This window comes from Alexandromys fortis, unplaced genomic scaffold (genome assembly GCF_014885135.2).
Source record: "Alexandromys fortis isolate MF-2015 unplaced genomic scaffold, M_Fortis_MF-2015_v1.1 scaffold_12, whole genome shotgun sequence".
Taxonomy (NCBI): Eukaryota; Metazoa; Chordata; class Mammalia; order Rodentia; family Cricetidae; genus Alexandromys; species Alexandromys fortis.
Window position 1 is genome coordinate 17,389,045 of NW_026067937.1, and position 13,678 is coordinate 17,402,722.

At 46.0% G+C, this 13,678-nt stretch overlaps 1 protein-coding gene across 12 annotated transcripts in view; it reads right to left on the reverse strand.

The window, feature by feature from the left end:
• Nucleotides 1-13,678, reverse strand: part of Pard3 (par-3 family cell polarity regulator) — a 482,565-nt gene that overhangs the window by 101,757 nt on the left and 367,130 nt on the right. For all 12 annotated transcript variants that reach the window (XM_050147184.1, XM_050147175.1, XM_050147180.1 and 9 more), the window contains one exon: nt 10,817-11,053. In XM_050147184.1, the coding sequence (XP_050003141.1) occupies nt 10,817-11,053 (237 nt within the window). The remainder of the gene's footprint in view (nt 1-10,816; nt 11,054-13,678) is intronic.

Sequence of the window (13,678 nt, forward strand, 5' to 3'; positions counted from 1 at the left end):
CTGAAAGACCAGCTCCCATCAGGATCAGTCCAACAACAAGGTCAATGCTACTGGAAGATCCAAGCTAAAGAAGTGGGGGTGGGTAGGGGAGATGAAAAACATACAGGTTAAAAAAGAGAGACAGACGGGTTGGTTGGACTCAGCTGGAAAGCTGCCTGCCAGACCTGAGTTCAGATCCCCGGCACCCATGTAAAATCTAGGAGTGGTGGAGGGGCTAAGTGCCCAGTTCGGGGGAGATGGGAATAGAAGCAGCCATGATGCTCACTAGCCACCCAGCCAGGCTGTATCAGTGAGGCAGCAGTTTGAATGAGTGCCACCCAAGAGCCACATCTTAACAGGTGACCTCCAGCCCACAGTGCAACAAAAAGTTGAATAGCCAATAGCTAGACAGGAGGGACAGCTGGGGCTGGTGAGCAGAGAGAATAAGTAGGAGGAGAAATCTAGGCTCGGGAAGAAAGGAAGAGTGGGCAAGAAAGAAAGAGAGGGAAACACCGGGGGCCAGCCAGGCGGGCCACCAGTCAGCTTAGCCACGGAGCAGGACATACAGAATGAAAGAAAGGTAAAAAGCCCCAAGACAAAACAGAGGAGGAGGAACAGGCTAATTTAATTTTAAAAAGCTTGCCAGGAACAAGCCTAAACTGGAGCCGAGCGTTCCTAACTAATAATAAGTCTCTGTGTCATGATTTGGGAGCCTGTTACAAAATCAAACACTGAAGGTTCAGCTGAAAGACGCGGGTATGAAATGCGCATTTCTGAACAAGGAAGCAAATCTGTGCACTCCAACACTCAAGTCCGTCTCATGCAATTTCAAATGCATCCTCAAAAAAATCTATTATCTACAGGATATATGAATTATTTAGTTATTTCCAGTTCTTATTCATTTCTGTCCACATCACAATTATTGGTATGCAGCCAGGACTGAACAGTGTTTGAGGAGTGGCCTGGACCCCCGGGAATTGTCAGCTAAAGCCCTAGAACCTGGGCTTGTTCAAAGAGTTGAAGCCTTTAAATAATCAGAGCTTAGATGTACTGGATAAAGGAAAGAAGGGAACAGAAGGATCACCAGAAATGAGTCTGTTCTCAGTCAGCTTTGGTTTCTGTTACAAAGAAATTTTTTAAACATGCGCCAGCTACCCTACCCACCCCCGCCCCTAACTTCTGCAGTCCAGGCCTTGAGCCTGGATTCACACTCAGCCAGGTAAACTTAACCATGTCAGAAACTTAGTACTTCTGCACCAACTGGACTGTCTTACAGTCTGGTTTTGAATTGCATTTGGTTGTCTTTTCCTTTTGGTTTTGCTCCACACTCAGTGAGGATCCTAGTGAGGTTACCTGCCCCGAGCTGGGCAGGATCAGCAGGTGTCTCTGGTGAGGTCGGCAGGAGAGCCGGTAAAAGTGATGGAGAAGTGAGAACTTGTGTGCAGGCCCATGCCCCATGGTTTGATGTAGAGTTACATGCACAGCGTCTTCCTTCCCTCCTAAAGGAATTTCTCAGCAGACAGTTCTATGATCCTTGGGTGTTTTATTTGGGTATCAGTTACTGTCCTGTTTGCTGTGAGTGAAAAAGCAACTGAAGGAAGGAGGGGTTGCTTTGGGCTCAGAGTTTAAGAGTCTACCACGTGTGGAACTCGTAGTGGCAGAGATTAGATATCAGGTCACACTGTATCCACAGTCAGGATGGAAAGTCAGGAGGGACAATGCCGATACTCTGCTTGATTTCCTGAGTGTGGTCTGGCACCTCAGCCCAGGGTGTGGTGTCAACCACATTTACGGTGGGTCTTCCCTCTCACAGACACGCCCAGAGATTCATCTCTGTAGTGATTCTGGATCCTGCTGAGCTGACAGCCAATAACCATCGAAAGGGGGAACACTTCTGTATCCCTAATAACTCACAGATACAGTCTTTTTTTTTAATAACTATGGGTTAGAAACAACAATGAAAATTCTGTTTAAAAATACTGATTGTATAATCATGTGTATCTGGGGTGAGAGATGTAACTCAGTTGGTACCAGGCTGACAGAGCATGTAAGAGGGCTGGCTTTGATTCCCCCCACTCATAAACTAGCCAAGGTAGTTAATGGATTCCTGTACCGTGGAAAGTAGGGACATGAGGCTCAGGAGTTCAAGGTCATCCTCTGCGATATAGCTAGTTTAAGTTGGGACTACATGAGACCCTGTCTCAAGAGAGAAAAGGAGCATTTCTGTGCACTAACATACATGCTTTCTTTTAACATGTGAGTCTTTTCTCTGTCATTTCAAATGTATCTTCAAATACTTTTCTATTTGTCTGTTCTGTAACAATCTAGAAAGTTTGTTCCTTCCCACATCTTCATGTAGGCAGTGAAAGAAGCTTGGGATAATTCAGCTATTTCCTTGATTATAAAAGAAAGAACCTCTTTTGAAACCAATTAGTGCTATCATTTCAGATAGACAGAATCAGCCAATGAAGAAAATATGGGCAAGGCAAGAACGCAGAACGAAATCCAGGGTAATCAAACATCCGTGGGAGGACTCGGGGTGCCGACAGAAGGGCCCTGAAACAGCTGGGGAGTTAATTTAAAAATGGATTGTGGATTCAGGGCTCGGCAAAGTCTCCCAAGAAGCTGAAAATGCATCTCACCACGGGGCTCTACATAAATCCTCATGAATTTATATTAATAGTAGGCTGATATTCCATCCTTATGCAGGAGCCAAAAAGGAAATAACACCAGCCGAAGATCACTAAATACCAATAAGATTGGCACTTAAAGCTGTGAGTTTGGATTGTGGAAGAGACGGGGAGACGGAGTAGGTAGACTGAAAGAGAGAGGTGGCTTACTGGACCCAAGTGCACGGAAAGCAGGGTTTGAGATTTGCTGGACAGTAAAATAACACTCTGTGCCACACAGATGAAGGAGATTTTGGCCAAGGCAGTAAAGCCAGCTCATCAGCAAAGACTCACAAGTTCAGGGCCGTGTGACAAGAAAGACATTAAGACTGAATGAGTACGCTCTGCTGGGGGCAATTTGCTGATGATTGCCAGAGACTAAAATAGTTTTCATTTAGCCTGCATTTCTGTAGAATACGTAAGTGTTCCCCGAGGCAGAAATAAATATATAAATAAACAACCCCCCTCAACAAATTGTGGTTTCGGGCAACGTTAATCAACCAAAGGAATTAAACAAAATGTCTTTGAGATTAGCCATGACCTTATTTATGGCTTCATTACTTTCGCAGTTTCATTATTTGGGTTGTTGCTGTCACCTCACTCAGCCGTTATTGTAATTGCGGAATCTCTAACTGTACCCGACAGCTTGGTGAACTGGGGCTGTGGACTTCATGTGCTGGCTAGTTTTAGGTCACGTGACATGAGCTAGCATCATCTTAGAAGAGGGACCCACAGTTGAGAAAGTTTCCCCACCAGACGGGCTAGCCTGTGGTGCATCGTGTTGACTGGCGGTTGATCTGGGAGGGCGCAGCTCACTGTGGGCAGCGCCACCCCTGCGATGCTGGTCCTGGGTGGTAAGAACAAAGATGCTGGGTAAGCCATGGGGAGCAAACAGATAAGCAGCACTCTCCTCCATGGCCTCTGCACCAGCTCCTGCCTCCAGGTTCCTAGTCTGACTTCCTTCAGTCATGAACTGTTACCTGGAAGTATAAGCCAAATAAACCCCTTCCTCCCCGTGTTTCTTTTGGTCACGGTGTTTTACCGCTCCGATAGAAACCCTAATTAGGACACCATTCCTCACCAAAATATACCATTTGCAGAACTTGTAACACCAACAGCTGCATGGCTCGCCTGTGTACCTAGTACAATTCGGCTTACACTTTTACCCTGATAAAAGAGTTAGCAGAAAGACGTGAATCAATGGGCACTGCATGATATGTAGGAGAGGGGCCTGAGCTGAGAAGCTGGAGAAGCCAGAAGTCCCGTGTTAAGACAATAGGTTACATCTTGAACACAAGCTGAAGGATAATTTTAAGTCAAGGTGAGACGTAGGCATATTTAATTTTAAGTTCAAAACCCCAGGTAGTGGTTGAAGTGGGGACATGTCAGTAACAAGCCTGGAGACAAGGAGGATGCTGGGAGACTCCCATGGGTCATGGGAGCAGTGCTGTAGAAGAGAAAGAGACTCAAAATTCCTTAGCTTGGCAAACTGGAGGGCACCTGTCCCGTGTTACAAGCGAAGGGTCTTGTCTCTAGAAGAAGATGGTCGTGATGGTGCAAGCCCTCTGCTCCTCAGAGTGAGGCCCACTCCACTGGGAGGGGGCGCTGGTAAACTCCAGCCAAGGGCGAGCAGGAAGCCAAGTGCAGGTATGGAGAGTTTCTCACTCCAGAGCCAGGAGCAGCTGGAAGGGAGTGACGGGGCCGAGAGTACTCACAGAGGGTCATGCTGTAGGAGCAGCCAGTGACAGAAATGGACAGAGGGCAGGTGGGACAGACGCGTGGTCTGGGTCCAGTGGTGCACAGGACTCACCGACAGTTTTCACCCCCTTCCTAAACTACCTTCTCATGTTTCAAGAAAGGCAGACATACACAATAGGAATGAGTGGAGGTAGAGTATTTGACTCTCTGAATAGCAAACGCGATTTTGTTATACGACCCAACATTTTCCAAAGGGCACACGTTTAATAACGGCCTGCATCTCAGAAAATTAGTTTTGTTCTGTGTCTGTCAGACTTCTTTTGGACTCCACAGGATGCCAGTTTTAGTGGGGAAGGGGGAACAAGTTCATAAAGGTCTTTTCTTTTAAAACTGGCACTTTCCCTTCATGGTGAAATGCATGCAAAAAGCATATGATTATGGTATTTATGCTTCCATTAAGGCGTCCTGGGCAAGCTCGGGGAGTCTAGCCTACCATTTCCCCGCATTTAGATTTGTAACAGCGCAGTTCTGGCTTTATTTCAATTATATTTGAGGACAATGCATTCTTGGTGGCAGACGATTGCACGACAACAGTCAGAAAATGTCCATCCGAGCTGCCTCGGAGGCCAGGGTCTGAATACAAATACAGATGCATGGTGTGCAATCCTGAGTACACCTTTGTTATAATGTGGGGCGCTCCAAACTTCCTACACGGAGTCGTGTAACTTGTATGGAAAGGAAGCTAGGGCTGTTAAGAAACAATGAATAAAACACAGGAATAATATCACAAATGCGAGACAGTCGCTTAATAAAACGATTGATTCAAGGTGAGCTGCGAATGCCATGGACCGTGTCCAGTGATGGTCGTGCTTACCCCACCACTTTGCTAGGAGAAGACGTTCGTGACTCGCTCATGCTAGAACCCATGCTTTTCTTCCCGACAGCCTAGGAACATTGGGTTCCCGATATGAAAGAGTCAGTGGCAGAAAAGTCAACTGGGAAAGGCATCAACGCCACGAGTGGGTACTCCTCAGCCAGACCTACAGGATTAGAATTCCCACGAGCTCAGCACACGAGGGAGAGGTTCTTGCGGCGGGTTCCTTTGCGGTCGCCCTACCCAGTCAGCTCGGGGAACGGGCTCCACCTTGAAAAAGAACCCTCTTCCACTTTGTTGATGCTGTGGTGAGATGAGAGGGGACTCTGGGTTCTCTGCGCATACTCTAAAATTTGACAGAACTGTCAAGAGTATATGGTGAGGCCGGAACAGCTGAAGATTCTCTGCAGAAGGGTTAGGGATCAGTAGGAATTCCATGAAAAGAGAACATGAAGGCGTCCAAGGGATTCCATGCACAAGTACAAAAGGAAGGAACGTCCAACTCAAAGAGACACATGGACCAGACAGAGAGACCCTGACAGAAACTTGCCGCCCTTGTCCAGCTCACAGATGAGTCGGGGCACTTAGTCTGTAAATTTCTGCTGCTGGAGGAAACACTTTATGAGCTGTCGCCCCTCGATTCTACTTCAGTCACTGTTCTCTGGACCTGCATGGGGAAACCATGCCCTCTTTGGAATTAAAGCCTGTTCTGTAAGTGACAGCTGCACCATGAATCTGAAATGGTGTTTAGGATGCACTGGAATGGTGTTTAGGATGCACTGGAATGGTGTCTAGGATGCACTGGAATGGTGTTTAGGATGCACTGGAATGGTGTCTAGGATGCACTGGAATGGTGTTTAGGATGCACCGGGCACAGAGCTCAACACTTCACTATGAACTGAGCTGGTCTCTGCCAAGCCTCGTGAGCCAACGCCTCTGAGCCCCATGTCACAGGTGAAAGGAACGAGACAGAGCGCTCAGCTCACAATGAAAGAGCACAGACCCAAACTCTGGCGTGCTGCTGGCATAGTTCAAGTTCCTGATCTCAACTGCCTCTGATCTTGTAGGAGAATCGTCCACGGAGGTGGGAGTTATTAGGATCTAAAAGACTCTTAGACAGTTAAGGAGGGTTCTGTGGGCCGACATCCAGTGAATAAAATGCAGCATGAATCAGATAGCCTCAGTGCTGGGGAAGCGCAGGCAGGAGGGTGACAAGTTCAAGGTCATCCTTGGCTGTGTAGTGAGTTTGAGGTCAGCCTAGGATATGTAAGATTCTGTCTTTGAAAAGGAGAAGGAAGAGCAGGGGTGAGGGGCACAGCTAAAGAGGGAGGGAAGGAAGGGGAGAGGGGATGAGGAAAGAGGGGGAAGAGAAGAGGACTTCTCTTTGAGCTCTTCTGTACACAGTTCCTTACATCCACCCTAGCATCTGGCCTCTTGAGACAGAAATCTCAAGGAAGCAACTTTAGCAACAGACTGATTTTTTTCAAGTTGACAAAGGGCCAGGGCAAGTCAGGAAGGAGTTGCCACTGCTCAGCAGATTCTAAGTGGCCTTCCCTTTTAGGCTTTTTTCCCTTAGAGCACCTATCCAAAATTCTGGAAGAAAATCGGAAAACCCTAAAGTGCAATACCAAGCAAACTCGTGATTCTAATGTGCTAGGGATGGGATCGAGAGCTTCAGTTGTGCGAGGAAGATCCTCAGTCACAGGACACACATGCACACGTGAACACGCACCCTTACCCACATACAAAACCGGGGGGTGGGGGCGGACCTAGCTCTGCAGGAAGTTCCATCTGCCCAGCTGCTTTCAATGCTTACTAGTTAGAACTCCATCACATGGCTCACGAGGAGTTTAAAAACTGAAACACCTAGATAAGCACTTGCCTATCAGAGTAAACAAGGATTTACTCCACAATGGAGAGGAGAGAAGAGGTACTGGGTAGGGAGGTAACTGCTGTGTCTTCCAATGCGCACTGCATCAGAAACAGGGCTCTTTGCCAACCAGGGCACAGCGGCCAAAGAAGTTACCTTAGCCATGGTAATATAGGAGGCTTACGAACGACCGGCCATGCCTAAGTCTTCGAAGTCCCCAGTTAAACACAGACTCAATAAGAAGCCTACTAACATTCTGGTGAATTTAAGCCTAACTATTCACACTGCCTATTTAGCATATACCTAATGTGAAAATCAAAGTGTTACCAAGGACACAGATAACGAAAAGAAGGTGGTGCCATGACTACAGTATACATGTTCTGATACAGCTAGGCATGCCTGGGAAGGCTGACAGAATAAACACGCATGAAACTAAACAGACATAAAGGGAAGGTGACCAAATTCACCTGTGGACCCGCTCACATAGGCATGAGTCTATCTCTAAACACATGCATGCTAGAAAGCCACTGTGCACACAATATGTGGAACAGGGTAAGCGTGCCCATTGTGACACCAAGTTTGTATCTTTTAATATATTTCCCAGGTTGCTTCTGGACTTCTGGCTGTGAGATCCATCAGAATGACTGAGCAAGGCATCCTGGGGGCTGCTTTTCTTACCGAACAAAGGAAATTGGAGAAGTACACCTCAGCTTATCAGCAATGCCTGCATTCCCACAAAATGCAGAGATCTGAACAGCAAAGTTCAACAGATATCCAATGGCAAATTCTGGTGACATTTAGTCAGTCAGCAAGCATCTGTACATTATCCATAAGAGGAAACCTCTCTGAGTGGTTTTAGCTTTCATATTTCCATTTAGAACGATTACTTTTTAAAGTTCATATAAGCGTAGCCTAGATCACCTTGTAGGCTCGTGAAAGTCCCTGTCTGCTATGTCAATATCATATTCCAGTCCAAGATCACGGGTCACACATTCGCAAAAGCATTAACGGAATCAGGAGAGGGAGGGGTGAGGTGAATCCGCACTCACCTCACAACCATATCAAAACCAGCTCCAGTGCCTGGGCATGACAGGCGTGCACGATCACACCCGCTCCTGGGCACGGGCGTGACAGGCGTGCACGATCACACCTGCTCCATCTATTGGCTCTGGTTAAAACGCACCAATAAAATAAAATAATGGAAAAAATATTACTGGCTATGCTAACATAGTTCACTGAAATCCAACTGGTTTGTCATTTTTGTCTATATCTAACTTTGTAAAGTTTAAAGTTTCATCAGACATGCGATGGTTCTACACAGGAGTCCAGTCTCATGTTGTCTTTATTATGTATTTAAGAACTGTTATAATCACAACACTTTACAGCAGTGTGGAAGTAGCAAGAGATTGTTATTTTTTTTAAAAAAGAAAAAAGATAGAAAGAAACAAAGAGAAAGAAAGAAAAGGGCTTCTACACTACCGAAGTGTGAACAGCTTTTCCATAGCTTTGTCTGCAACAAGAAAGACAACGGAGTGAGGCCAAGCTCCCAAGTCAAGTCCATATTCAACAAGAATATGGTGGGCAAGGAAGGGTTTGACAAGAACAAAGGTCGCGTCTAAAGTAGCAACACCACCAGTCATTAATGGATACCTCATTCTCTGCAAAAATAGGATTAAAAAATTTGACAAGTGTCTATAATCTTTTGTTTCCCTGGTAAAAATGCAGCATGGCCCTCCAGGTAAAGTTGAGTAGCCTTGGAGGAAAGCAGTGTCAAAGGCGTGGTTCTGATCTCTGCTGAGCATAAGCCCTCCCTGTGAAGCAGACTATGGGTGGGCATGAGCCGGGGCCTGATTGGGATCTGGGTTAGCAGAGCAGGGAGACCGCGGGTCCAGATGCTGCAAGCAGGAGGGAAGAACACCCTGAAAACACGACACCCTTTGAACACTTGCAGAAGCCTTCAGATGAGAAGGCAGCTTTGGGGGAGCACTTGGTTGGTTCAGGGCAGCCGTCTGCGTTAGCGAGAGCAGGGGGCCCTCTCTGACGGTCACTGCTGCAACCCTGCCCCAGCTTTCAGATGTAGAAATGCTTGGCTCTCTTATCAGCCATCAGTAATCTCCAGGCCATCTTTTCCCTGTCCCCCCCCCAGGAGTCACTAGCCAGAGTGCTGGTGTTTGGGTGGCCTTTCTCTCAAGAAGGCACCTTCGAATGCCACTTAACCTCTGCAGGCAGCTTCCACAATCACGGCAGAAATGAGACAAAAAGCTTTTAGAGAAAATGTCCCTGCCACCGATGAGAACTTCATTTTTGAGTCCTGATGCATCTGTTATTACACACAGGAGCCTTCTGGAGACATGGGGACGAGGCCAGAACCACCCTAAGTGTTCATGCTAGAGGATTCACTCCTCATATTCAATGTCAAATAGATTTTCTGAGACAATCAGGACAAAAGTCTAAACAAGGAAGGTGCAAGGCCAGGACAATTGCCGTGGGAGGCACTCCTTCCGGAGCTGCTGTGCTTGCCTTTGTTCTGGTCTGCTATTTTTAAAAATGTTTCTTTCTGTAATTGCCGGAAGTTGCTTTCTGTGTTTGCAAGATTCTGTTACTATTAGCTAAAGTCAGTTGTTACAAAGAGGGCTGTTGGGAACCGGAGAGGAGGATACATCAGCAGAGCCCACAGCCGGGGTGAAGCCATGACCTGCAGGGCCAGCATCACTTAGGGGATCCTAAAAAAAAATCCCAGTTCTTGGACTCCACCCTCAACCTACTGCATCGAAACAGTAGCCAGCCAGTGTTTGGAGAAGCCTTTCAGGCGAGCCCAATGCACATAAATGCTTCAGAAACACTGTTTTTAAGGAAAACCATTTATAATTTACAAAGCCCAGCTGCCATAGAGAGCGATAAGCGACGTTTAGAACACGATTGGCGTATTGTTTATGACAATAGCGTGCACATGTTTGATATGAAAGGAAACGAGAATTATTCTCTTCGAAGCCAAACTCCATATGGTGTTTGAGTCTATAAAGGGAGGGGTGGGGAAAGATCCATTCAAGATTGTTCCAGCTAAAATCTGAAAATATGTATATCACCATTTCAAGTAAGTATATCAGCAGTACATAGAGCTTACTAAGTGTATGTCAGTGATACAGGCTCACAGACTCGGTTAGATGCTTAAATAACCAGATAGCTATTCAAACACAATCGGCATTTCTCTCTGTCTGCTGTACTGATAAACACATCCAACCCGAAGCCTGCGGTGCCTAGCAAGCCTCTTGTAGAAAAGATGTGCTATATTTCCTATTTACTAATTCTTTCATAGTATAAAATTATGCCTCCCCCAGAGTGGCCCTTCTAAGTCATAGTCCAATTGAGTGTCCAAATGCATTTAGTTATCCTATCCAGGAGCCCTTCTAGCAAGACAAGAACACACTGCACACTGCTTATGGTTCCAGTTTGGCTTTGATCTGAGCTGTCAGTCACAGGCAGGCCAAGTCCAAGGGTCGTGACGAGCAGGGTGAGCTCGGCTGGTACTGTAAGGAAAGCAATCACAACTTCTCGCTCTTCATCCCATCAGCCATTGATTTGTGCCAACTCAATACCTTTAGACGCAACAGCCTTTTAAAGGCCGTTAATAAGCAGCATTTTACCACAGGCCCCGACAAACCATCTTCTCCACTGCCCAGAACCAGCAGGGGTGGCACAAATGCAACCCTGACAACCGGAACCTACCTGTCCCCAGGTTTGGAGCTCCGTGGCTTCTTCACTTGTGCATACAGCGTGTCCATCAGATGCCCTTCCCTGGGGCTCTGGGGTCTGGCATTGAGAGCCAGGCAGCCTTCATAGGAAGACATGCCCCCATGCAGCATCTCCTCGTCACCGCCAAACGTCCGATGGTAGTCCTGGATTTCAGCATAGTCGCGCTCTCGAGCCTGCCGCTCCCTAAATTCACGCGTTTTGGCTTGAATCCTGTAAAATCAGAAGAATGCTGAAGCAGGAGAAATTATTCCCTTTCTATGAAGCGATGCAGGCTTCTTCATCGAGCTGTGTTGTGGGATGTACTTTGCTTCATGCAGTTCTAGGAGAGGTGTGTGATGAGAGATGACTTACACACATATTAGAGTCTCACTTAATGCCATACACACTAAACATAATCATTTTGTTCATGTCGATATGACTCAGTGATAAAGTGAACTCACACTGATTAGCTGACATCAAGAAATAAAAACAAAGGCCCGAGAGACAATTCAGACCATCAAGCGCTTGCTGCTGAGGACTGAGTCTGAGTCCCAGGTTGCACAACAAGCACAGTGGTCAGGCACCTATAATCCTAGCCCTGAGGAGACAGGATAAGCCCTAGGACTCGCTGGCCAGCAAACCAGTGAGCTGCAGTGTCTGTGAAAGAGCATGCATCAAAAATAAAGATGTGGAGTGACAGAGGAGGACAGCTCATGGTGACCGCTAGCATCTGCATCATCTGCATGCCTGTGCACACGATGACAGGTATAGCCAACTACTTTTCTGGTTGAATTTCAATCCTGCCCCATGGGTAAAAATTAATGCCTGATACTATAAACCTGTTAGAAGCCCAAGGCTGGCAAGGTCATCGGAGCTTCAAAGCCATTGCCTACTGTTGTTTTATTCATTTAACTTGGTGGCAAACTGCATGTATGTGTAGGTGTGATGGATACACACCTGCCACCTGTCTGCATGTATGTGTAGGTGTGATCGATACATGTTGCTCAGAGAAAAACCACACCACATGGAGATCTGTGAAGCTTCAGCATGAGCGCTTATCCTATTGCAAGAGTGGCAGAGTCCCCCAGATCAGAGTTTTGATTTCAAGTTTTTCAGACAGAATGGAATTCCAGTATCGATCAAAGACAGAAAAGACACCCACACAATCAACTCCTGACATAAAACTGCCTACATTAAAGCTAGAAAAAGATCTTACATAATCATTTTACTGACTTAAAGATTTTACTAAATTAGTTTATACAGACCCCCTTCAAATTATGTTGATATTAATTTTTGCCCTAATTAAAAAATAATAATTCTCAGTTAAATTTTGATAATTTTGGAAAGGGAAGTATTTCCATTACACACTTATGAATTGAACTTATCTAAAAGTATTGGAGCCACGGCAAAGAAGTGGGGAAAGTACAGGTGCACTCTCAGCCAACCAGTGAGGGTGCTGGGAATTGAACTCACTGAGTCATCTCTCAGTACTAACTCTTTGGATGTTTTTAAGACAAAAACTGATTTGTTAAAAAGCTATGCACCAAAATTTTCCACAAAAACCATGTGTTTACAGTACCAGTTTTCACAATCGTTTTGATGGGGAATTCAACCTAAGTGGTCAAAAATGGATAGATTTTTAAAGAAAATGTAGGGTATATATACAAATGAATATACTATTCAGCCATGTAAAGAATGGGACTCTCTCTGTGAGGGCAGCATGAATGAGGTCAGAGGACATCATGCCCAGTGACAGAAGCCAGATGCACAGACGGACATCTCCCAGCAGTGAGCCAAACAGTAGCTGCCAGAGGCTGTGCAGGGCTGCATGGGGGATGGGGAGAGGTTGCAGAGAGGTCAAAGTCACAGCGATGAAGCCAGGTCGGAATCTCATTTCTGTTGCACAGTGCAGTGACCTTAGCTAGCAACAATGTGCACCTCGGAACAGAAGTCAGGATTTGAAGGCCGTGTTTGAGAAGACGGCTACAGTCATCTCCCCGACTTGATCATTACACCACGTATGAAAGTATCATACCATGCCCCAGACATAAGCACAGTCGTGCTAAAATAAAAATGTGAAACTCAGCGAAGACTTCTTTCTGTGGAGTAGTATTTCAGATTCATTGTAATGCTTTATTCCATTTTCCTTTCTTCATATTGAACCAGACTTCCGTTTGCATAAACGACACCTGCATTATATATTGAAAAGAACCTAGAAAACATACCCAAATCATGTGGAGACCATGCCATAGGTATGTATACATGAGAGAGAGAGAGAGAGAGAGAGAGAGAGAGGGAGGGGGGGGGGAAATGGCCAATAGGTCTTCAACCTTCAACAATCCTAGGCACCAAGGAACTGCAAACTAAAACTACCCTGAGATCCCTGTCACCCCAGTCAGAACAGCTGCCATCAAGAAAGCTGAGAATCATTGCTGGAGAGGATGTGAAGAAAGGGGAACCCTTATTCACTGTTGAGGGGTCCACCATTCGTTCCAGCCATTCCTCTCTGGGCACACAACCAGAGACCTCCACACACTATGACAGAAATATTTGCACCCTCGTATTTATTGCTGCTTTACCACAGCAAGGAAATGAAACTAATCCCATTGCCCAAACAGGGATGAATGGGCAATGAAAATCCAGGACATATATAAGCTGGATACCAAAGAAAAAAGAAATAACAAAACCTACAGGGACAAGGACAAACTTAGAATATGTAAAACTAAAAATAAATGCATGGTCTCATTCATAGGCAGATCCTCTTTTGTAACGTGTGTGTGTGTGTGTGTGTGTGTGTGAGAGAGAGAGAGAGAGAGAGAGAGAGAGAGAGAGAGAGAGAGAGAGAGAGAGAGAGAG